This window comes from Heterodontus francisci, chromosome 7 (genome assembly GCF_036365525.1).
Source record: "Heterodontus francisci isolate sHetFra1 chromosome 7, sHetFra1.hap1, whole genome shotgun sequence".
Classification (NCBI taxonomy): domain Eukaryota; kingdom Metazoa; phylum Chordata; class Chondrichthyes; order Heterodontiformes; family Heterodontidae; genus Heterodontus; species Heterodontus francisci.
This window is the reverse complement of record NC_090377.1, coordinates 101,128,418-101,154,279: the sequence shown is the minus strand read 5'-3', so window position 1 is coordinate 101,154,279 and position 25,862 is coordinate 101,128,418. Positions and strand designations below refer to the sequence as shown.

General features: G+C 40.2%; 1 protein-coding gene across 4 annotated transcripts in view; it reads left to right on the top strand.

Moving 5' to 3' along the window:
* Positions 1–25,862, top strand: part of armc8 (armadillo repeat containing 8) — a 127,428-nt gene that overhangs the window by 61,055 nt on the left and 40,511 nt on the right. For all 4 annotated transcript variants that reach the window (XM_068035733.1, XM_068035735.1, XM_068035732.1 and 1 more), the window contains 4 exons: positions 4,092–4,174; positions 10,115–10,196; positions 16,164–16,250; positions 16,997–17,089. In XM_068035733.1, the coding sequence (XP_067891834.1) occupies positions 4,092–4,174; positions 10,115–10,196; positions 16,164–16,250; positions 16,997–17,089 (345 nt within the window). The remainder of the gene's footprint in view (positions 1–4,091; positions 4,175–10,114; positions 10,197–16,163; positions 16,251–16,996; positions 17,090–25,862) is intronic.

Sequence of the window (25,862 nt, the reverse complement as noted above, 5' to 3'; positions counted from 1 at the left end):
TCTTTATGGTTGCTGGTAGACCTATTATGTATTAACGGTATTTCTGTTTGTAATATTCAGGCAAAGTTCACAGCAACCAAAGCTTTGCTCTTAGGATTTATCTAAACCGATTGATTAGATTGGAACAATTCATTCCAACTACACACAATTCAGAGCTACTTGTGACAGTGACTGGGAAAGAACCCTGTGATAATAGCATTGGTACCTTGTGCTGGTTTCTGTGTTATAACTCCATAAAATGTCACAAAAGAGTTAACTAATTGTAAAGTTGGCTGTTGTAAAAAAAAAAGTAATCTTAACCAAGATGGAAAGGCTTATTCAGAATTAGTTACAAATTGAAATGGGATTTGTTTCATTTTCTAACAATTTTATTTTTGCAATTAATATTTAATAATATTTCCAGAGATAAACTTTAGGGATATGAATGATTTCAAAACTGATTTTACACCTGTACATGGATTTTTATTTATTTATAGGGAATCTGTATCCAGTAGATAATAGTTGAGTTGAGACTAGCTACTTTATCATGATTTTCTTAAAATACCGGTATATTTTTTGAAGGGGTTTTCATGGCCAACTAAGGTCTTGAAGAAATGTATAATTGCTTTCCTGCCCTCCCCCCAACCACGCCAAAATTTAAATTTGTATTGTATGACAAAATTGTACAAAATTTGTTAATTTATGACATCGAATGGGTCTTAAGTACAGTGTTTAAAAATATGATGGGAAGATTTGTGAGAACCAATGTTATATTGCTTTGCTGAAACACAGCTGGAAAAAAACAGTTGTCAGTTGAATAGTGGAAGTACAGTAATGTTTGTTCAAGTGATATATTGTAGATTTCAGTGATTATCCCACAGTTATTTTTTTTTGCATGTACTAGTTTATAAGGACATTTTGATAAAATGTTTGCTGAGAGGATCAAGTTTAAAGTCAAGTTTGTTCCATCTAAAAACAGGCTGTAAAATTTTCCATGTCCTCCATGTATTGCTCAAGATTTGAAATTAATACACAGTGCCTGACCTAAAATTAAAGTTGTGAAATAGGTACATCAGAATGCATCTTGCTATATTTAATTTTCTTTTTAAAATTGCTTGCATGTGGAGTGCAAGTTGAAGGGAAACAATCGGGAGCTAAGAGGATACTGCTGTCTTTGGGATTCCTTAAAAGGGTACAGTAGCTAGTGGTTGTGGTACAGGGCTAGCAACACTAAGGTTGTAAAGTCAGTTGACATTATGGTAAGTTGTGAAACGGAATTTGATGGGTTTCTGAGCTAGCACCAGGAAGCAATGACAGTGAAAGCTGCCACATTGTTGCAAAAGTCCAGCGGTTCACTCACATCCTTCAGGGGAGGGGCCTCCTACCTTTACCTGGTCTGGCCTACAATTGACTCCAGTCCCAACTGCATGATTGACTTTTAATGCCCTCAAAGAGCAATAAATACTGCCCTGTCACAGTTGCCTGTATTCCAATAACTAATAAAAAGAAAATTCTACTTTTGATGTGTGTGTTGATTTGGGGGTGCGGGGGAGAGAGAAAGACACTTTAGAAGAATTGTTTTTGAAAGCTGGTGTGCTACTAATTTCCATAAGAAGCTGTGGGTGTTGTGAGGCTGAGGCTGGATGACATGTCTCAGACTCCCAGGCGACGGCCTGCCCTGGAAATGGCATCCTTGATTGGGAGGCTACATGCTGCCAGGTAAAACTTCTGAAAGCAATTTTCTCTTGAGTTGTGTGTGTTAAGAAGGATTACATGAGGAAAAGGCTAATGTAAGGTCTGATTTTTTTTTTAAAGGGATTGATTTTAACAATCAACTGGTATTTGAGATTGAAGTTTGTCTTTACAGCAACGACTACTTGCATCTATATAGCACTTTTAATGTAGTAAAATGTCACAAGACGCTTCAGAGGAGCACTCCTGAACAAAATTTGACATCAAATCATTTGGAGAGGTATTAGGATAGGTGCAAAGGTTTTCAACGTGTGTCTTAAAGGGGGAGGGAGAGGTTTAGGGAGGGAATTCCAGAACTTCAGGCCAAGGCAACATGAAAGCATGGCAGCCAATGATAGAGTGGTAACCATCACGCAAGAGGCCAGAATTGGAGGAACACAGAGATGTCGAAGGGTTGTAAGTCTTGAGTAGGTTACAGAAATAGGGAGGGGCAAGGCCAGGGAGGGATTTGAATGCAAGAATGAGAATTTTAAGTATTGAGACATTGCTGGATTGGCAGCTAGTGTAGGTCAAGGAACACGTATAATTGATGGACGGGACTTGCTGCGGGTTAGGATACAGGCACCAGAGTTTTGGATGAGCTGAAGTTTATGGAGGGTGATGGGTGATAGGCTGGCTAGGAGAGTGTTGGAATAGTTGAGTCTGGAGGTAACAAAAACAGCTGAGGGATTCAGAGGTTGATAGGCGGAGACAGTGGCAGAAATGAACAATATTAAGGAGGTGAAAGTAAGCACTCTTGGTGATAGAGAATATGGGATCGACAGGTCAGCTTAGTCACATAAGATGGTGAGGTTGTGAGCAGTCTGGTTCATTCTCAGACAGTGGCCATGGAGAGGGATGGAGTTGGTGGCGAGGAAACGTAATTTGTTGCAGGACCAAAGCCAATGCTTTCTGTCTTCTAAATATTTAATTGGAGGAAATTTCTGCTCATCCACTACAGAATATTAGGCAAGCAGAGTGACAGTGGAGAAGTCGAGAGGTGGTGGTGATGATGTTGCCAAGGGGCAGCATGGAGATGAGAAATAGGAGAGGACCAAAGATAGATTCTGGGCGACTCCAGAGGTAACAGTGTGTAAGTGTTTGAGAAACCATTGCAGGAGATTCTCTGGCTATGACTGAACAGATAGGTACGGAACCTGGCGATGGCAGTCCCACCCAGCTGGGTAACGGAGAAGAGAAGTTGGAGCAAGGTGGCCTGGTCAACCGTATCAAAGGCTGTAGACAGGTCGCGAAGGATGGGGAGGGGTAGTGTACTATGATCACAGTCGCAGGATGTCGTTTGTGACTTTGAAGGCCAGTTCAGTGCTGACACAGGGATGAAAACCTGATTGGAGAGGTTCATTCATGGAACAGAGGGAAAGACTTTACAAGACATTTTATAACTTCACAGGCTGACCAAGATTTTTTCCTCTTTATTTGATCCTTGTTTATTTCCAAGTGTGAAAGGAGTACAGAAAGATAAGTTTATCAAGCAAATACGTATGTCATTTTGTTTTCATACTGAGAATAAAGATGCTGATGCAGGAAAATCAAAATAACCAAATGTAAGAATTATTTATTTCCACTGTCATTTTGTGGCCAATTTTTAGCATCACATTAAAAAAAAAAATTATGAAAACTTAATCTATTACTGTCTTTGAAAGGGTTTAGAATACAGACAAATGCCAATCAAGATGCTACGTTTGATGTCTCCATTTCATAGATTGGCTGTTACCAAACCAGGAAATGAACATTTGCCACTGCATGGGAGCTTCCTACAAGCACAGTTCATTTCAAGAACAATTGCTGTTGCTGTGTGAAGACAGACCATGTGTTGTCTTTGCTGCATGATGGTCTTTTGTTTGTTTGTAAGCTTTGTTACTCTGTTGACATTCCTTTTGTGGGGGGAAAAACTTAGATTGGTGGTGTCCGGTAATGCAAAATATAGCTCAACTTGACTCCCAGTTTGTGATTAAGGGATTGGTACAGATTGCTTATCACCTACTATTCTCTCAACTCCATATATATCAGTTTCTACTATGAAATTATTCTGTCTTCATATTGCAATGAATATGTTGAAAAATTGCCAAGTTTGTGAAAACTATTTAAATCATTTTGTATGCTTTTTGCTTAGCCACAGCTAAAATATTGCATTTCTAACTTTTTCCAGTTCTGATGTAACGTCATACAGACCTGAAACATTAACTCTGCGTTTTTTCCTCCACAGATGCTTCCTGACCTGCTGAGTATTTCCAGCATTTTCTGTTTTTGTTTGCTTTTGTAAGATAATATAATGTAATGTAAAGTACAAAGGCTGGATTTAATTGTACCTCAGTGAATTTATGAAGTCACAAACTTATGCTGTTAACTTTTCATTCTAGATTATTGAGACTGAAAATATGATGGATCGAATTGTGACTGGCTTAGCTGAATCTAGTATCAAGGTGCGGTTAGCTGCTGTCAGGTATGGACTGCTGAATCTTTCTGTCTGAAATACAATTTGATAGTTCTAAAATAAATATGGTGATTATTATTGATTCAGCAGACACTGAACCTTCAATCAACTTATTAAATACTCCTGCAGCACTGTGCATGGATACTAAAATACAGAATGAAAGGGAGCCTAGATTTGCTATGTAATTAGCAGGCTAGGGTGTGATTAGCCATGAACTTGAAGTTTAAGCACTTCCTTTAAAGAGCTTGAAGTATTCTTTGAGGGCCTGGCACTTAACCACCTCTTTTGTAAAGTTCTGCTGTACTATAAAGTAAATGTGTTGTCGATTTTAAATGTAGTTGCATGGGATAAATGGTAAATTCTAGTTTTAAGAATGACCACATCAAAGAACTAATTAAAATTAAAGTTGGCTTGACAGCTTTCTGGTTATGCTTTCAACTTTTCAAGTGCCTGGAGGGTAACTTTTAGTTTTCATGGTTGAAACATAATTTTTTCCAGGAATTAAATCCAACAACCCTATTGATCTGGGAATAATTGAATTAGTAAATTATTCTAAGATGCATTTTAATGAGTATAACTAGTAAGGCAAATTCCAATTTGCCATTGATTTTGAGTTAAATGCAACTGTGTAAAATTATGTAGGTGGAGTGTACCTTGATCTTGTCGACAAGGTTGTTTTGAGTTATTTCTTTCTTTTGGGCCTCCTTATCTCGAGAGACAATGGATACGCGCCTGGAGGTGGTCAGTGGTTTGTGAAGCAGCGCCTGGAGTGGCTATAGAGGCAAATTCTGGAGTGACAGGCTCTTCCACAGGTGCTGCAGAGAAATTTGTTTGTTGGGGCTGTTGCACAGTTGGCTCTCCCCTTGCGCCTCTCTTTTTTCCTGCCAACTACTAAGTCTCTTCAACTCGCCACAATTTAGCCCTGTCTTTATGGCTGCCCGCCAGCTCTGGCGAATGCTTTGAGTTGTAGTCTTGCATTAATTGGACGTATGTTAGCTTGACTGAAGAAACCCTCAGCAGACTGATCCAAGACATGGAAGCTGATCCCAGGCATGGGGGCTTGAGTTATGAGAAAAGTCTTTTTTAAAAAAAAAGTATCCAGCTGTTCAACCTTAGAAAGAGATGATTGGGAGGGTACTTCATAAAGTTATGCCAGCATAGTTAATGGTATAGAAATAGTAAGTCTTCAAGTTAAATTGTTGATCGTGGGACAAGAAGGCACAAATTCAAATTAGTGAAAGACAGAGTTCATACTGATGTCAGGAAGGTGTTCTTGCAAAACCGATCAACTGGATTAAGTTTATTTAAGAAACTATTGGACACTTATGAGGGTTTTTTAGGTAGGCTGGACTGAACAGCCTTCTTAATTTGTCTTGTGATCTTCTGAGCTGTCATTACTAATAGTCAGGAAGCTTGATTTTTGGTGCTAAATCATTTGGGCAGTTTAATTTTGGCCAATCTTATTTTGGGAATGTAGCAACAGATGTATGCCGTTCAAACCATAATTTCTGCTCTGCCACTTCTGTTAGCCATAGCAACTCTCTGTAATCCCAATTGACTGCCTTTTCTCCATTTTTCCTAACCTCTACTTCCCAAGTAATTGTCTATTTCCTTTCCACGTATGTCAGTTGACTTTTTGTCTTTGTGGCATTCTGAGGAAAAATCATTCCTGGATTTGCTTTCAACGGAAACTCTAGAATTATGTTCTCTCGTTCTAGATTCCCCATCAATTGCCTTCATTATTTGAAACACCTCAATCAGATATCACTTAAACTCCTCATCTGCTGGATATATAGCCAATGTTTACAGAATCTCTCATCATAACTCAGTCTTTGCATCCCAGGTATTTTCCTGGTGCATAGTTGGATTTTTCCTGAGCAAGCAAATCATTCCCAAGGCCAAAACTATCCAAATGATGGATAATAAGCATTCTGAATAATTGAAGGAATAATTGCTTTTACATTTTTGTGTTGAGCCAAGAGTGGTATAGAAAGTGGAGGGGTGAAATGAAAAAGGAAATTAGGAAAGCAAAGAGAGGGCATGAAAGAATATTGACAAGCAAAATCAAGGTGAACCCCATGTTTTAAAATACATTGAGTAAGAGGATAACTAAGGAAAGAGTAGGGCCCATAAAAGACCAAAAAGGTAACCAATGTGTAGGGGTGGAAGATGTTGGTATTGTTCTTAATGAACACTTTGCGTCCGTCTTCGCGAAAGATTGGGGCGATGCAGATATTGTAGTTAAGGAAGAGGGGTATGACGTATTGGATATGATCAATGTAGGGAGACAGGATGTATTAATGGGATTAGCATCCTTGAAAGTTGATAAATCACCAGGGCCAGATGAAATGTACCCTAGGCTGTTAAAATAAGCAAGAAAGGAAATAGCGGAAGGTCTGACCATCATTTTCCAGTCCTCACTGGATACAGGTGTGGTGCCGGAGGATTGGAGGGCTACTAATGTTGTTGTTGTTCTTCTTCTTCTCTTGTCACGAGAGACAATGGGTAAGCGCCTAGAGGTGGTCAGTGGTTTGTGAAGCAATGCCTGGAGTGGCTATAAAGGCCTATTCTAGAGTGACAGACTCTTCCCTAGGTGCTGCAGATAAAATTGGTTGTCAGGGCTGTTACACAGTTGGCGCTCTCCTTGCACTTTTGTCTTTTTTCCTGCCAACTGCTAAGTCTCTTCGACTCGCCACACTTTAGCCCCGCCTTTATGGCTGCACGTCAGCTCTGGCGATCACTGGCAACTGACTCCCACGACTTGTGATCAATGTCACAGAACTTCATGTCGCGTTTGCAGACGTCTTTAAAGTGGAGACATGGACGGCCGGTGGATCTGATACCAGTGACGAGCTCGCTGTACAATGTGTCCTTGGGGATCCTGCCATTTTCTATGCGGCTCACATGGCCAAGTTGTACCTTTGTTTAAAAAGGGAGTGAGGGATAGACGGAATAATTACTGGCCAGTCAGTGTAACCTCAATAGTGGGCAAATTATTGGAATCTATTCTGAGAGACAGGATAAACTGTCACTTAGAAATGCACAGATTAATCAAGGGTAGTCAGCATGGATTTGTTGAGGGAAGATCTTGTCTGATCAACTTGATTGAATTTTTTGAAGAAGTAACAAGGAAGATAGATGAGGTAGTGTAGTTGATGTGGTCTACATGGATTTTAGCAAGGCTTTTGACAAGGTCCCGCAAGGCAGACTGGTTAAAAAATAAAATCCCATGGGATCCAAGGAAATGTAGCAAGGTGGATACAAAATTGGCTCAGTGGCAGGAAACAAAGGGTAATTGCTGATGGGTGTTTTTGCAACTGGAAGGCTCAGCCTTCTCTGTTCCAAGGACTGCGACTCAGTACTGAGTCCTCTGCTTTTTGTGGTGTATATATTAACGATTTGGACGTAAATGTGGGGGGCATGATCAAGAAGTTTGCAGGCGACACAAAGATTGGCCGTGTGGTCGATTGCGAGGAGGATAGCTGTAGGCTGCAGGAAATTATTGGTGGTCTGGTCAGATGGGCAGAAAAGTGGTAAATGGAGTTCAACCTGGAGAAGTGTGAGGTGATGCATTTAGTGAGGTCAAACAAGGCAAAGGAATACACGATTAATGGGAAAATACTGAGAAGTGTAGAGGAAGTGAGGGACCTTGGAGTGAATGTCCACAGATCCCTGAAGGTAGCAGGACAGGTTGGTACGGTGGTTAAGAAGGTATATGGAATCCTTTCCTTTATTAGCCGAGGCAAAGAATATTAGAGCGGGTTATGCTGGAAATGTATAAATCATTGGTTAGGCCACAACTTGAGTACTGTGTGCAGTTCTGGTCACCTCATTACAGAAAGGATGTAATTGCACTAGAGAGGGTGCAGAGGAGATTTACGAGGATGTTGCTGGAACTGGAAAAATGCAGCTATGAGGAAAGATTGGATAGGCTGGGGTTTTTCTCCTTGGAACAGAGAAGGCTGAGGGGAGATCTGATTCGAATGTACAAAATTTTGAAGGGCCTTGATAGAGTGGATTTACCTTAGATTAGATTAGATTAGAGATACAGCACTGAAACAGGCCCTTCGGCCCACCGAGTCTGTGCCGAACATCAACCACCCATTTATACTAATCCTACACTAATCCCATATTCCTACCAAACATCCCCACCTGTCCCTATATTTCCCTACCACCTACTTATACTAGTGACAATTTATAATGGCCAATTTACCTATCAACCTGCAAGTCTTTTGGCTTGTGGGAGGAAACCGGAGCACCCGGAGAAAACCCACGCAGACACAGGGAGAACTTGCAAACTCCACACAGGCAGTACCCGGAATCGAACCCGGGTCCCTGGAGCTGTGAGGCTGCGGTGCTAACCACTGCGCCACTGTGCCGCCCACAGAGAGGTCAGTGACTAGGGGGCATAGATTTAAAGTGATTTGCGGAAAGATTAGAGGGGAGATGAGGAAATGTTTTTTCACTCAGAATGTGGTGGGGGTCTGGAACTCACTGCCTGAAAGGGTAGTTTAGGCAGAAACCCTCAACTCATTCAAAAGAAGTCTGGATATGCACCTCAAGTGCTGTAATCTACAGGGCTACGGCCCAAATGCTGGAAGGTGGGATTAGAAAGGGTGGAACCTTTTTTGGCTGACACAGGTATGATGGGCCAAGTGGCCTCTTTCTATGCTGTAAACTTTCTATGATTTTAGATCTCTTGTGATGAAGCCTGTATCACATTAGCCTTTTTGATTACTATTTACACTTGAAGGCTAGCTTTTAGTGATTTATATATCTGGACCCCTAAAACTGAGTCTACCTCCTCCAGTATTACCCATTTATGCAAGATTATCTGCCATTCTTAGTCTACCTCACTTTTTGTTAAATTGCATCTGCATATTCACTTAAGATCTTTGTGTCCTTTTGTAATTTACTACTGTCGTCTTCACAATTGCTAACTTAGGATCATCTGTAAACCTGGATTTATTCCTTCCTTTCTAAATCAGAGTTGCATATAGTGAAAAGCTGAGAACCAACATAGATTCCAGGGGTGGGGATGATAGCATTCATTACTGCTATCCCTTTTATCCATATTGGCTACCTCCTCCTATTAACCAGTTTCCTATCCAATTCCAGGTGCCCCTATTTTAGTTACAACTTCTTGTGTGGAATCTTAAATCTATGAAAAACCGGCTAATAATTCTCTTCCAGGCACCACTTTATTGTCTGTGACAAGGAGCTTTAATAGGTTGCTTTGACATGAACCACCTTTTGTAAAAACAATTTCTTGCAAAAAACACTTTTACTCTATCCTTAATATATTCTTGAAATCTTCCTACTACTCACATCAATCTCACTGGTCTGTAGTTACTTAGTTTTTCACCTTCCTTTTTAAATAAAGGTGTGGCATTTGCTACGTCCAGTCCTCTCATACTGTCCCTAAATCCAGTGACCTTTAGAAGGTTGTAATGAATGAATCCCCAGTTTATTTGCCTCCTAATTCTAATACACAGATAGAAACTATTAAGGTCTGGTGATTTCTGTGATTTCACCATTTCATCTCATTACAATGTTTCTGTTTTAAATTAATTTCTCAAATTTCTGCCCTGCATTAATCTTCAGCTTTCCCTAAACCCTCTTGCATTATATCTTCCTTCTGCAATGTAAAGATTGAAAATAACTTCTGTTCTTCTGCCAAACCCTCATCCTCTGCTAATGTAGTACATAAATCTGATTTGACTATATCGTTGGGTTGATTTGACTATATCGTTGGGTTGGACTAACATTACCTTGATTTATTGCTTCACGTATTGATGGGCTTTGGGCTTATTTAATCTCAGTCACTGGTCTTGAATGTTTGATCACTATTTATTCTTACCTAGTTAAGGGATAAGCAAACATTACATATTCATTTAATTCTATATTGTTTTATGAAGATTTGTATCTTTTTCTGATTTCCATCCATAGGTGTTTGCATAGCCTATCCAGATCAGTACAGCAACTCCGGACAAGTTTTCAGGATCATACAGTGTGGAAACCACTAATGAAGGTAAGTAACGGCATGCATTTTAAGGAGCTTTAATTATATTGAAACTTCAGAATAAACTTTAAATATTTTGTCTCAATACTGCTCCAGCTGTTAGGAAATTAATTTGGTTGTTGTCACTAATTTGAGAAGTGTGATGTAGACATGGAAATTAAATTTATTTATGTAATACCACTCTCTGCCAATAAAGGTCACTGGTGCACTGAGTAAATAACCTGCAGAATTCAGTCCAGGACCTGCCGAGTGCACTACTGACAACTGATAGTTTTAACAGGTTTGTACTTGTGAATGAACACTGGCATGTAAATGATGGATCTGAGTAAAAACGTCTCTGTAATTAAAATGCAATCCTGCAGTGGATAATTCATATCTGAAGATATAATGGTAGAATTCAACTGTACTATATTAAAAATACATGCTTTTGAACACAAAGGCAGCAAGTTTGGTCTAGCAAGTTGGAACTTATAAAGTCGCATAGTTAGAATGCAAAATTTCAGACTGGCAAATTGTAAATAGAATTTGTATAAGGTGTACAGATCAGCTATGACCTTATTGAATGCTGGAAAGGACTTTGGGTTGAATGGCCTACTCCTGTTGCTATGTAACTATCATTGAATTTCACAGATATCCGAGAAAGTACAGAATAGTACAGAGCAAAAGGAGACCATTCAGCCCATGAAGTCTGTACCTGCTCTTACAATGAACAACCCATATCCCTGCTATTTTTTTGCTTCAAGTATTTATTGTCTTTTCTGAAGGCTCCTATGGAATCTGCATTCACCACTTTTACCAGGCAGTGCATTCCTAATCCTAGTCACTCCTTGCGTAAAAAAGGCTTTTCTTCATGCTGCCTCTGGTTCTTCTGCCAATCACCTTAAATCTATGCCCTCTGGTTATTGACTCTTCAGCCATTGAGAGCAGTTTCTCTCTATTTACAATATTTATTCAAAATTTTAAACACATTATCAAATCTGCTCTTAGCCTGCACTGCACTAAGGAGAACAATCCAAGCTTCTCCAGTCTATCCACATAACTGTAATCCCTCATCCCTGAAACTATTCTAGCAAACCTCTTCTGTACTGTCTCCAAAGCCTTCATGCCCTTCCTAAAGTGTGGTGCCCGGAATTCGACGCAGTACTCCAGCTGGATCCAAAGTGGTGTTTTATAAAGTTTAGCCTAACCTCTTGGCTTTTGTACACTCTGCCTCTATTTATATAGCCAATAATCCTATATGCTTTATTAACTGTTTTGTGAACCTGTCCTGCCACCTTCAAAGTTTTGTACACAAGCATCCCCAGGTGTCTTCCCTCTTGCACCCTTTTTAAAATTGTACCATTTAGCTTTTATTTTCTCTCCTCATTCTTCCTACCAAAATGTATCACCTCACATTTATTGGTGTTAAATTTCATCTGCCAAGTGTCCACCCATTCCACCAGCCTATCTATATCCTCTATTTTCCTCACAGTTTACTACACATCCTACTTTTATGTCATCTGCACATTTCGACATTGTGCCCTATACCCTGAAGTCCAAGTCATTAATGCATATCTAAAGCAGCAGTGGCCCTGGTACTGAACTCTGGCGAACTCCACTCTATACCTTCCACCAGTCTGAAAAACATCCATTCACCACAACTCACTCTTTCCTATCCTTTAACCAATTTTATATCCATGCTGCTATTGCCCCTTGTATCCCATGGGCTTCAATTTTGCTAACAAGCCTAATATGCGGTGCTTTATCAAATGCCTTTTTTAAAGTCCATATACATAACAGCAACTGCACTGTGCTTATCCACCGTCTTTGTTACCTCATCAAAAACCTCAATCAAGTTAGTCAAACATGATTTACCCTTAACAAATCTCTCCTTTATCATCCCATGCTTTTCCAAGGGGCTGCCATTTTTCACCCAGATTATTGTTTCTAAAAGCTTCCCCATCACTGATGTTAAACTGACTGGTCTATAATTGCCAGGTTTATCCTTGTTCCTTTATTGAACAAGGGTGTAGCATTTGAATTCTCCAGTCCTTTTGCACCGCTCATGTATCTTAGGAGGATTGGAAGATCATGGCTAGTGCTTTCGCAATTTCTACCTTTACTTCCCTCAGCACCCCATCTAAAACCGGTGACTTCTCCACTTATTGTACTTACTGTATTGACAGGCTTTCTAGTATATGTTTTTATCTCATCCATTATCCCAGCAATGTCCTCATTTACTACTGCTTTGGCAGAGTCCTCTACCTTGATAAACACCGATGCAAAGTGCTCATTTAGTACCTCAACCATTCTTTCTGCCTGCACCGATAGGTCTCCATTCTGGTCCTGAATCAGCCCCGCTGCTGCTCTCAACCCACTTACTGTTAATAGCCTATAGAAGACCTTTGGATTTCCTTTTTATGTTAGTTGCCAATTTATTCTTATACTCTCTCTTTGCCTCTCTTATTTCCTTTTGCACTTCTCTCTCTTTTTTATATTCCGTCTGATTCTCCCTTGTATTAAGTTTTCATCTGTCATGTGCTTCTATTTTTTGTTTCATCCAACTTTCTAACTCCTACGTCATCCAGTGAGCTTTGGCTTTGTTGCCCTCCCTAACTGTTTGTGGGATATACCTAGAATGTACCCAAATCATCATCTCTTTAAAGGTCTTCCATTGCTCCATTACATTTCTGCCTGCCAGTTTTAATCTTAAGTTTACCCAAGCCATATCTCTCCTCAATTCACTGAAATTGGCCCTCCTCCAGTGAATTTTTATTTTAGATTGCTCCTTTTCCTTCTAACTATGATCACTATTCCCAAGATGCTCCGACTCTAACATTTTCCACTTGGCCCACTTCATTCCCCAGGACTAGATCCAGCAATGCCTCCTTCCTTGTTGGGCTGATCAAAACAATTCACCTGAATACACTTCAGAAATTTCTCCTTTCCTCTGTCCTTAACACAATCACTGTCCCATTCAATGTTGGGGTAGTTCAAATCTCCTGTTCTTGCATCTCTCAGTAGTTTCTTTACAAATCTGCCCCTATACCTCCTTCCCAATATTTGGTGATCTATAAAATAAACCAAGTAATGCAGCAGCCCACTTATTGTTTTTATTGTTTCCAATCAAATAAATTCTGTCATTGTCCTCTCAAGGACATTCTCTCTTTCTGACAGTGCAATATTTTCCTTAATCAAAACTGCTAGGGCTCTTTTTTTTTTCTTCTACATATCTTTTCTGAATACCTGTACCCAGGAATATTAAGCATCCAATCCTTCCCTTTTTTAGGCAGGCTTCAGTCATCATCAGTACATCATATTCCTACATGGTTATTTGTATCTGTAGCTCACCAACCTTATTAACCACATTTTGTACATTTACACATGTGCATTCCAAAACTAAATCAGACCTCATTGTATTTTCTCTTTCCTAACTCAAAGTCAACATGGTTTTACAAAAGGGAAATCGTGTTTCACAAATTTATTAGAGTTCTTTGAGGATGCAACTAAATAAAGATAGATAAAGGGAAACCAGTATATGGAGTATGGATTTCCAAAAGGCATGCGATAAGGTGCCACACGAAAGGTTAATAAGGGCTTCTGGAGCTGGGGGTAATATATTAGCATGGATGGAGGATTAGTTAACGGACAGGAAGAAGAGAGTAGGAATAAACGGGGCATTTTCAAGTTGGCAGGCTGAAACTAGTGGAATGATGCAAGGATCAGTGCTGGGTCTTCAGCTATTTACAATCTATATTAATGACTTAAAAACAAAGAAACAGAGTAATGTATCTTTACTGGCGATACAAAGTTAGGTGGGAATGTAAGCTGTGAGGGGGACACAAAAGAGACTGCAAAGAGATATAGACAGGTTAAGTGAGTGGGCAACAGGTGGGAAAATGTGAGGTTATTCACTTTGGTAGTAAGCATAGCAAAACAGAATATTTCTTAAAAGGCGTAAAACTTGTAAATGTTGTGCAGGGAGACTTGGATATACTTGCACAAGAAGCAGAGAAAGTTAGTACGCAGGTACAGCAAGCAATTAGAAAGGCAAATGGCATGTTGAACTTTATTGCAAGAGGATTGGAGTACAAGAATAAGGAAGTCTTGCTATAATTATATAGGGCTTTGTTGAAACCACACCTGGAGTATGTGGGTAGTTTTGGTCTCCATGTTTAAGGAATTATATACTTTCATTGGAGGCATGGTTGAGGTACTAATTGAGGACTTTACATCTGTCTCTGCCAAAGAAAGAAGATCCCGCTGCAGTTAGTGAAAGGAGGTAGTTGACATACTGGATGGACTAGAAATTGAAAAAGAGATATTAGAAAGGCTACCTGTACTTAAAGTTATCAGTCACCAGGACCAGATGAGATGCATCCAAAAATGCTGAAAGAAGTAAGAGTGGAAATTGCAGAGGTACTGGCCATAATCATCCAATCCTCCTTAGATATGGAGTTGGTGCCAGTGGACTGAAGAATTGTGGAAAAAGATGGAAGGATAAAACCAGAGGCCAGTCAGTCTAACCTCAATGGTTGGAAAGTTTTCAGAAACTTTAAGCCGCAACAAAAGTAACAGTCGCTTGGACCAGTGTGGATTAATTGAGGAAAGCCAGCACAGATTTGTTAAAGGGAAATCATGTTTAACGAACTTGATTTGAGTTTTTTGATGAGATAACCGAGAGGTTGATGGGATAATGCAGCTGATATGTACATGGACTTGCAAAAGGAGTTTGATAAAGTGCCATATAATAGGCTTGCCAGCAAAGTTGAAGCCCATGGAATAAAATGGCCAGTAGCAGTATGAATACAAAGTTGGCTGAGTGACAAGAAACATAAAATGAACATTGTTTTTTGGACTGGAGGAAAGTATACAGTTGGGTTCCCCAGAGATCGGTACTAGGACCACTGCTTTACTTGATGCATATTAATGACCTAGTCTTCGGTGTAGAGGGAAAAATTTCAAAATTTGCAGATGACACAAATCTAGGAAGTATTGTGGGCTATGAGCAGGATGCTGGTAGAATTCAAGAGGACATAGACTGGTGGAATGAACGGACAACGGACAAGTGGCAGAGAAGTGTGAAGTGATACATTTTGGTAGGAATAATGTGGAGAGGCACTATAAAATAAAGGGCGCAATTCTAAAGGGGGTGTAGGAGCAGAGGAACCTGGGGGTATATGTGTACAAATCATAGAGGTGGCAGAGCAGTTTGAGAAAGTGGTTAAAAAGGCATGTGGGATCCTGGGCATTATAAATAGAGGCATAGGGTACAAAAGCAAGGAAGATACAGTGAACCTTTTTAAAACACTGGTTTGGCCTCAATTGGAGTATTGTACCCAATTCTGGGTACTGCACTTTAAGAAGGATGTGAAGGCTTTGGAGAGGGTGCAGAAAAGAATTACAAGAATGATTCCGGGGATGAGGGAATACGCGGATAGATTGGAGAAGCTGAGTTGGTCTGCTTAGAGAAGAGATTTGATAGAGGTGTTCAAAATCATGAGGGGTCTGGACAGAGTAGATAGTGAGAAATTGTTCCCATTGGCGGAAGGACTGAGAACCACAGGGCAGCGATTTAAGGTGGTCGGCAAAAGAACCAATGATGACATGAGGAAAAACCTTTTTACACAGCAATTGGTCAGGATCTGAAATGCACTACCTGAGAGTTTGGTCGAGGCAGATTCATTCGTGCTTTCAAAAGGAATTGGATAAGCACTTGAAGAGAGAAAATTTGCCAGATTACTGGTAAAGGGCTGGGGAGTGAGACTAGCTGAGTTGCTCTTGCAGAGAACCAGCTTGGATACAATGGGCCAAATGGCCACCTTCTGTGCTGTAACTATTCTATGATCATAGGATGCCCCAAAGTGCTTCACAGCTAATGAAGTACTTTTGAAGTGTAATGTAGAAAACATGCAGCCATATTTTATTTTGTTAAAGCAAGTTGGAGAGTATAAAGCCTTTGAAGATGTACCTTGGTTCTTATCTTTTATCTTTCAGTTATTACAAAATGCTCCTGATGAAGTCCTTGTAGTGGCGTCATCAACACTGTGCAATCTTCTCCTTGAATTCTCCCCAAGCAAAGAGGTTGGTCTTTAGCAAATAAATGGGCATATAACTGCCGCTGCTGTTGGTACTAATTATTAAACGCATTTGAATCAAAACAAGTTGCCAGTAATTCAAGGCCATTTGGCTTGAAGTACAAGATTTAAAATCATATTTTATTACAGTGTCCAACTGAATTACATTTTCATGCTGTTCCTTATTAAAAATACAAATGAAATAAAACAACGTAAATTCACTCAAAAGATGACCAGTAACCGAAGTAGTTAGTGGCATGGCTGCTGAAATGGTGAGTGTCTATTTTTGGACGTGATGGAAATGTTACTCCTTTTTTATGTCCATTATCAGTATCACGTATTCCTGGGCCAGACATGGTGTGAGCTAGATTTTTATGTTGTCCAGAACCAAGTGTTCTGTATAGGAAGCAGAATTTTTATAAGCAGATGAGCCTTATTTACCCAGTCTGGAATTTGAGTGATTGGATATGATCGGCAGCATCAGCTTTAGATATGCTTTTCTGTAGAGTACTGCAGAACTGTGGTTACAGCTGAGCTTGGATATTCGAGGCAGTTTGGGACGCTGCTCATTTACTCTTTGGGGGGCTGTTGTCTACTCCCCAGTGGTGACAAATATGGCTTGGGAAAAATGATTAAAAAGTTGTTTTTTGATCACTTTTAAAAATTCTATTTGGAGCTTTTGGGAGGAGACAAACTAGGAAATCCTTTATTAATAATCTTTTTAAAAATGTAATATAATCTTGTATGTTACAGCCCATCTTGGAGTCAGGAGCTGTAGAACTATTGTGCAACTTGACTCAGAGTGAAAATCCAGCCCTCAGAGTTAATGGGATATGGGCTTTAATGGTAAGAATGTTTCATAATATGGCAAATCTTGTTGGTGCACTTCAGATTATTTAGTTCTTATGAACAATTTTAGGCTATTTAGACAATGGTTCAAGAGCTTTTTAAACATCTGCAGCTCCACTCACTTTAGTTGTAAAACTGACTGGATGCATTTAGGTCTGTTACTTTGTTGTACATTTGCTATGTATTTGTTACAATATTTACTTTCTGTAGAACACGAATAGATACAGACACAGTTTCTGCATTGATAGAAAGGGTGTGATGAGTTTGCAGTGAGCAATATTGAAGATTATTTTGAGGTATGGTAGAACTTGTCTTTTTCTTTGTCTCTAATTCAAGGTCAACATTTAACCACTGTAGGTATGAATACCAAAAAGCAGTCTTTTTTTTAGAGATACAGCACTGAAACAGGCCCTTTGGCCCACCTAGTCTGTGCCGACCAACAACCACCCATTTATACTCACCCTAAAGTAATCCCATATTCACTACCACCTACCTACACTAGGGGCAATTTACAACGGCCAATTTACCTATCACCTGCAAGTCTTTGGCTGTGGGAGGAAACCGGAGCACCCGGCGAAAACCCACGCAGTCACAGGGAGAACTTTCAAACTCCGCACAGGCAGTACCCAGAATCGAACCCAGGTCCCTGGAGCTGTGAGGCTGCGGTGCTAACCACTGCACCACTGTTGAGTGATTAATTTAAAATTCAAATGCTTAATGCAGTCTTTTCTTAACAATCAGTCCATTGAATTTATTTGTTTTTCCAGTATTTTTCCCCACTCCTTTCCTAAAGGGGATGAGTTAACAATAACATCTTGCATTTATATAGTACCTTTAACGTGGAAAAATGAAAAGATGCTTGATGGATGCATGTAGAACACAATACACCAAGCCAGAGATTAGGGTGTGGGGAGGTGACCAAAAACTTGGTCAAAGACTTATGCTGGAGCTTTTATTATGTGTGCATGGAATCAGGGCATTACTGGTAAGGCCATCTTTTATACCCCACCCCTAAATTTCCTTGAGAAGTTGGTGGTGAGCCATCTTCTTGAACCACTACAGTCCATGTGGTATAGTTATTATCCTGGTAGTTCCAGGATCTTGACCCAACGACAGTGTGACTTGGGGTCAAGCTTGCATGTAGTGGTGTTCCCATGCGCTTACTCCCATTGTCCTGGGCAGTAGAGGTCACGGGTTTGGAAGGTGCTGTCAAAGAAGCCTTGGCAGGTTGCTGCAGTGCAACTTGTAGATAGTACACACTGCAGCCACAGTGCACTGATGGTAAAGGGAGAGAATGTTTAAGGTGGTGGCTGGGTAGCCAATAAAGTGGGCTGCTTTATCTTGGATGATGTTGAGCTTCTTGAGTGTGTTGGAGCTGCACTCGTCCAGGCAAGTGGAGAGTATTCTATTGCCCTCCTAATTTGTGCCTCACAGATGGTGGAAAGGCTTTGGGGAGTCGGGAGGTAAAGTACTCACTGCAGAATTCCCAGCCTTAGATCTGCTCTTGAAGACGCCAAATTGATGTGGCTTGTCCTGTTAAGTTTCTGGTCAATGGTGACCCTACATGATGATGATGGTGGGGGATTCAGCAGTGGGAATGCCGTTGAATGTCAAGGCAAGGTGGTTAAATTCTCTCTTGTTGGCGATGGTTATTCTCTGGCACTTGGGTGGTGTGAATGTTACTGGCCACTTTTCAATGTAAGCCTAAATGTTGTCCAGCTTTTGCTGCATGCAGGTATGGACTGCTTCATTATTTGAGGAGTTGCGAATGGAACTGAATGCTGTGCAATCATTAGTGATCATTCACACTTCTGATCTAATGATGGAGGGAAGGTCATTGAATATGCAGCTTAAGATAGTGGGGCCTAAGACCTTGCCTTGAGGAACTCCTGCAGCAATGACCTTGGGGCTTTGATGATGAGTCTCCAACAACCACACCCATCTTCCTTTGTGCTGGTACGACTCTGGCCAGTGGAGCGCTTCCTCTTGATTCCCATTGACTTCAATTTTGCTAGGGCTCCTTGACGTGCCACACTTGATCAAATGCTGTGCAAGGACAATCACTCTCAACTAATCTCTTGAATTCAGCTTTATTAACCGCTTTCTCAACCTGACCTTTCACCTTTGAAGTTTTATGCACATCTACACCCAGGTTCCTCTGCTCCTGCACCCCTTTTGGAATTGTACCCTTTATTTTATATTGTCTCTCTGCATTCTTCCTACCAAAATGAATCACTTCACACTTCTCTGCATTAAATTTCATCTGCCACCTATCTATGTCCTTTTGGAGTTTAACACTATCCTGCTCACAGTTTACAATGCTTCCAAGTTTCATAACATCTGCAACTGTTGATATTGTGTCTTGTACACCAAGGGCTGTGTCATGAACATATATCAGGAAGAGCAAGGGTCCGAACACCTATCCCTGGGAATTCCACAACAAACCTTCCTCCAGTCCGAAAAAGATGCATTAACGACGACTCTGTTTCTTGTCATTCACCCAATTTCATAAAAAATCTCATACTGTTTTATTTAAATTGCACAATTTGATGTTTTCAAGCAAAAGCTATTTTGAATTAGACTCTATTTAAACTGGAAATTTTTTTTTGTGTATTGATTGGATTATTTTAAGACATTTTTGTATTTCATGCCAATTGTGTACATTAATTAAGCCTGGACCCTAAGTTTTTCCTTGGTTTATATGGGTCAATACCACCAGATTATTAAAATATACCTTTTTACTGTGGTCTTGTCCTTACATAGTCATAGTCATTATGGCAAAGTAGGAGGCCCTTCAGCCCGTTGAGTTCATGCCAGTTCTCTGTAGAGCAATCTAGTCAGTCTCATTCTCTTGATGTATCCCTGTAGCACTGCAAGTTTATTTCCCCCCAGATACCGATCCAATTTCTTTTTGAACTCATTGTTTCTGCTTCCATCACTCTCGTAGGCAGCGAGTTCCAGGTCACTTCCACTTGCTGTGTAAAAAAAATTCTTCGTCGCATCCCTTCTGCATCTCTTCCCAAAACCTTAAATCTATGCCGCCTCGTACTTTTAAAAAAATTCTTACATGGGATGAGGGCGTCACTGGCAAGGACAGCATTTGTTGCTCATCCCTAATTGCCCTTGACAACTAAGTGGTTTGCTGAGCCATTTTATTGGGCAGTTAAGACTTAACCACATTGCTGTGGGTCTGGAGTCACATGTAGGCCAGACCAGGCAAGGACTGCAGATTTCCTTCCCCAAAGGACATTAGTGAACCAGATGGGTTTTTATCAATGATAATTTTTATGGCACCATTACTGAGACTGGCTTTCAATTCCAGATTTTTATGAATTAATTGAATTTTAAATTCCACCAGCTGCTATGGTGGGATTTGAATCAGTGTCCCTGGGGCATTAGTCTGGGCCTCTATTACAAGTCCAGTGACATTACCACTCAGCCACTGTCTCCCCCTTGTACCATCAGCTAATGGGAACAGCTTTTCTTTGTCGCCCTTATCTAAACAAGCCATAATCTTGTACACCTCTATCAAATCTCCCCTCAATCTCCTTTACTCCAAGGAGAACAACCCCTTATTCTCCAACCTAACCCTGTAACTAAAATCCTCATTTCTGGAACCATTCTGGTGAATCTCCTCTGCACCCTCATGGAACCTCACATCTTTCTGAAAGTATGGTGAGGAGAACTGGATGCAATTCTCCAGTTGTGGCCTCACCAGAGCTTTGTAAAGGTTCAGCATAACTTTCTTGCTTTTGTATGGAATATCTCTGTGAAGCTCAAGATCCCATATGCTTTGCTAACTATCGCAGTATGTCCTGCCAGCTTCAAAGATCTATGCACGTGAACCCCTAGGTCCCTCTGATCCTGCACACAACACTTAGAACTGTGCTGTTGCCTCTTGCTATCCCTTCTGCCAAAATGAATCACCTCACACTTCTCTATATTAAATTCCATCTGCTACTAGTCTGCCCATTCTGTTAGCCTATCGATGTCCTGCTGCAATCGATTGGTATCATCCTCACTTTCACATCCCCACATGTTTGTCACTCCTACCTGCCCATTTTGGTATCATTGCAAATTTTGAAGTTTTACTCTCTATTCCAATATCCAAGTCATTTATATATAATCAAAAAAAGCAGTGGTCCTAGCACTGAACCTTGGGGAACACCATTGTCTACCATCCTCCAGTCTGAAAAACAATCATTTACTACAACTGTTTTCTGTCCTCAAGCCAATTTTTTTATCCAAGCTGACACTGACCCTTCTATTTCATGAGTTTCAATTTTGTTAACCAGCCTTTTATATGGTATTTTGTCACACGTTCTTAAAATCCATATAGTAAAATCCATTGCATTTCCTTTATTCACCTTCTTTGTTACTTCATCAAAAAATTCAATTACATTAGTCAAGCATGATCTGTCTTCGACAAATCAGTGCTGGCTCTCCTTAATTAACTCAGTTTCCTGCTGCATGTTTGTAATTCTTGATACTGATTCCTTTGTTGCATCTTTCTCCCATTCTCAACAGTGTTTGCTTAGAAACCATTCTTCAGACTAATTCAATATTTACAACTTCAATTTGCATCATGTTGCATAGAATCATTGGGTATTAAAGCACAGAAGAAAGCCATTTGAGCCAATGTGCATGTGCCAACTCTCTGAAAGTAGTTGCTTTTTTCATTAGTTCCCCATATGCTTTTACTTCTACAGCTATTTATCCACTTCCCTTTTTAGAAGCAGTTATGATTCTGTTTCTGTAGGACAGTCTGTATCATAGTAACCCTCTGTTAAAGAAATTTTTCCTAATTCCTCCCTTCTTTTGGTGCTGATCATTAGTTTGTGACATTCCTTGGTCATATCAGTTACTATTCATGTTTCTTTGCACTGTAACATCCATACCCACATTGTTTTTGTCTGACCAAAGTTTGCTTCAGCGTAACTGTGACTTTGTTTTAAAAACTAGTTGTTCTCGTGAAGTATTTCCCAGATGTTTAGAATGTTTAATGAGGTGCAGTTTTAGTGTGCAAAGCTTTCTTGAATCTAGGTAGAAGAGAAAAAGATGTTTCTCAGAGAAAGGTTTAGAAAGAAATAAAGACTTGAATTCATATCATGAGTTCATGACCTCAGGATGTCCCAAAGTCCTTTACAGTCAGTGAGATACTTTTGAAGTGTAGTCACTGTTCTAATGTAGGAAACACAGCAGCCAATTTGCAGACAGCAAGCTCCCACAAACAGAGATGTGTTAATGACTAGATAATCTATTTTGTGATGTTGATAGACAAATATTGGCCAAGACACCAGGGATAATTCCCCTGCTCCTCTTCCTCTAAGTTCACCTGAGAGCAGACAAGGCCTCGGTTTATCATGTCATCTGAAAGGTAGCAGCTATGACAGTGCGGCACTCCTTCAGTACTGCAGCAGAGTGTCAGCCTAAATTTTTGTGCTCAGATCTCTGGACTGCAACTTGAACCCAGAATCTTTTGTCTGAAGAGAGAGTGAGCCATGGCTGACATAACTAGCTCATTTATTGAAATGTTAGTTGGGTTTGCAGTTCAAAAGTAAGTATGAAGATTCTGGGTCAACCTTAATTATTGGTGCCATGTTCTACTCCAACTGTATGTGAATGGTAAATGAATAAGAAATAAAGCTAGATCACTTGCTTTGAGATATGCTATTGTTCATCTATTCCATGTAGATTATCCCCTACAAATATAGTTCTTGTCTGCCTTTCCAATGTCTTTGTGATTTGAGTTCAAGCTTTGTTAAAATCCTGACTCTGTTTCTTCTGCCACTGGAAACAGTTTCTCCTTCATCAAAACCCATCATAATTTTGAACACAGCTATTAAATCTCACCTTAACCTTCTCTGCTGTAAGGAGAATAATCCCAGCTTCTCCAAACTTTCCACAGAACTGAAAGCCCTTGTCCCTGGTATCATTCTGGTAAATTTCCTCTACACCCTCTTCAAGCTTTGACATACTTCTTACATAATGATGTCCAGCATTGAACACACCACCCCTGTTTAGGCCGAACTGGCATTTTATAAATATTTAGCCTAACTTCTTTGATTTTGTACTCGCTACTTCTTTTTGTAAAGCTAATGATCCTGTATGCTTTTTACAAGCTTTATCAACACTTTCAGCTGTCTTCAAAGATTTAGGTATGTGAATTCCAGCTCTCTCTCTTCCTGCACCCCTTTAAAAAGGACATGATTGAAATATAAGTAGAAGACACGTCAGAATGTGGACAATGGTGATAATCTGAATATGGAGATAGGCAATATAGCTTAATATAAAGTACATCAGAAAGTCAAATCCACTTTTTTTTTCCTCTTTGCTACTTTCTCTCCCTCTGCACTTACATTTTTGGTGCTTTGCATGAGATAATTCAGTGCACAGACCATTCTATGATTGCAGGCAGCATTGCAACCTGTTGACTAGGAGTGTACTGTAGACCCCCAAATAGTGAGAGGGAGATAGAAGAACAAATATGTGGGCAAATTTCTGAGTGCAAAAACAATAGGGCAATAATAGTTGGGAATTTAAACTACCCTAATATCAACTGGGATACAAAATGTGTGAAGGGCACAGAGGGCACAAAATTCTTGAACTGCATTCAAGAGAACTTTTTTAGCCAGCACGGAACAAACCCAAAGAGAGGGGGCGCAATTCTAGATTTAGTCTTCAGAAATGAAGCTGGGCAAGTGGATGAAGTAGCAATGGGTGACCATTTTGGATAGTGACCATAATACAGTTAGTTTTAGTATAATCATGGAAAAGGACAAAGATAAAATAGGAATAAAAGTTCTAAATTGGAGGAAGGCAAATTTTACAAAGCTGAAAGGTGATTTGGCAAAAGTGGACTGGATACAGCTACTTGAAGAAAAATTAGTGGCAAACTTGTGGTAGTGAGATTCTACAGGCACAGTGTAGACATGTCCCCACAAAGATAAAGGGGTGGTACTGCCAAATCTAGAGCCCCCTGGTTATCTAGAAGCATGCAGGGTAAGATAAAGCAGAAAAAGAAAGTTTATGACGGTCACAAAAAACTTTAGAAAGCTTAAAGTATTGAAAGTGCAGAGGTGAAGTAAAAAAGGAAATTAGGAAAACAAAGAGAGGACATGAAACATTATTGGCAGGTAAAATCAAGGAAAACCCAAAGATGTTTTATCAGTACATTAAGAGCAAGAGGATAACTAAGGGAAGGGAAGGGCCTATAAGAGATGTACAAGGGAACTTAGGCATGGATGCAGAAAATGTGGGCAGGTTCTTAATGAGTATTTTGTCTCTGTCTTCAGAAAGGAAAGGGATGATGCAGACATTGTAATAAAAGAGGAGGGGTGTGAAATATTAGATATGGTAAGCTTAATGAGAGAGGAAGTACTAGAAGGTCTGACATCCTTGAAAGTGGATAAATCACCAGGGCCAGATGGATTGTATTCCAGGTTGTTAAAGGAAGCCAGGGAGGAAATAGCAGATGCTCTGAGGATCATCTTCAAATCCTCACTACATACAGGCGAGGTATCAGAGGATTGAAGGTCTGCAAACATTGTACATTGTTTGAAAAGGGTGCGAGGGATAGGCCAAATAATTATAGGCCAGTCAGACTGACCTCGGCGGTGGGTAAATTATTAGAATCTATTCTGAGAATTAGGATAAACTGCCACTTAAAAGGCACGGATTAATCAGGGATAGTCAGCATTGATTTGTTAAGGGAAGGTCAAGTCTTACTAACTTAATTGAATTTTTTGAGGAAGTAACAAGCAGGATTGATGAGGGTAGTGTAGTGGATGTGGTCTATATGGATTTTAGTAAGGCATTTGACAAGGTCCCACATGGCAGACTGGTCAGAAAAATAAAAGCCCATGGGATACAGGGGAATGTGGCAAGTTGGATCCAAAATTGGCTCAGTGACAGGAAACAAAGGGTAGTGGTCGACGGATGTTTTTGTGAATGGAAAGCAGTTTCCAAAGGCGTTCCACAAGGCTCAGTGTTGGGTCCCTTGCTGTTTGTGGTATTTATTAATGATTTGGACTTGAATGTGGGAGGCATGATTGGGAAATTTGCAGATGACACAAAAATTGGCCGTGTAATTGAAAGTGAAGAGGATAGCTGTAGACTCCAGAATGATATCAATGGTTTGGTTGAGTGGGCAGAAAAGTGGCAAATGGAATTCAATCCGGAGAAGTATGAGGTAATGTATTTGGGGAGGGCAAACAAAGCAAGGGAATACACAGTAAACGGGAGGATATTGAGAGGGGTAGAAGAAGTGAGAGACCTTGGATTGCATGTCCACAGGTCCCTGAAGGTGGCAGGACAGGTGGATAATATGGTGAAGAAGGCATATGGAATGTTTTCCTTTATTGGCCGAGATATAGAATACAAAAGCAGGGATGTATTGCTGGAACTGTATAAAACGCTCGTTAGGCCACAGCTGGAGTATTGCGTACAGTTCTGGACACCACATTGCAGGAAGGACATAATTGCTCTGGAGAGAGAAAAGAGGAGACTTACAAGAATGTTGCGAGGGTTTGAAAGTTTCAGCGATGAGAGATTGGATCGGCTAGAGTTATTTTCCTTAGAATAGAGGAGGCTGAGGGGTGACTTAATTGAGGTATACAAAATTATGAGGGGCCTAGATAGAGTAGCAGGAAGGACCTGTTTCTCCTAGTGGAAAGGTCAATTACCAGGGGGCACAGATTTAAGGTGATTGGCAGAAGGATTAGAGGGGACATGAGGAAAAATGTTTTCACCCAGAGGATTGTGGGTGTCT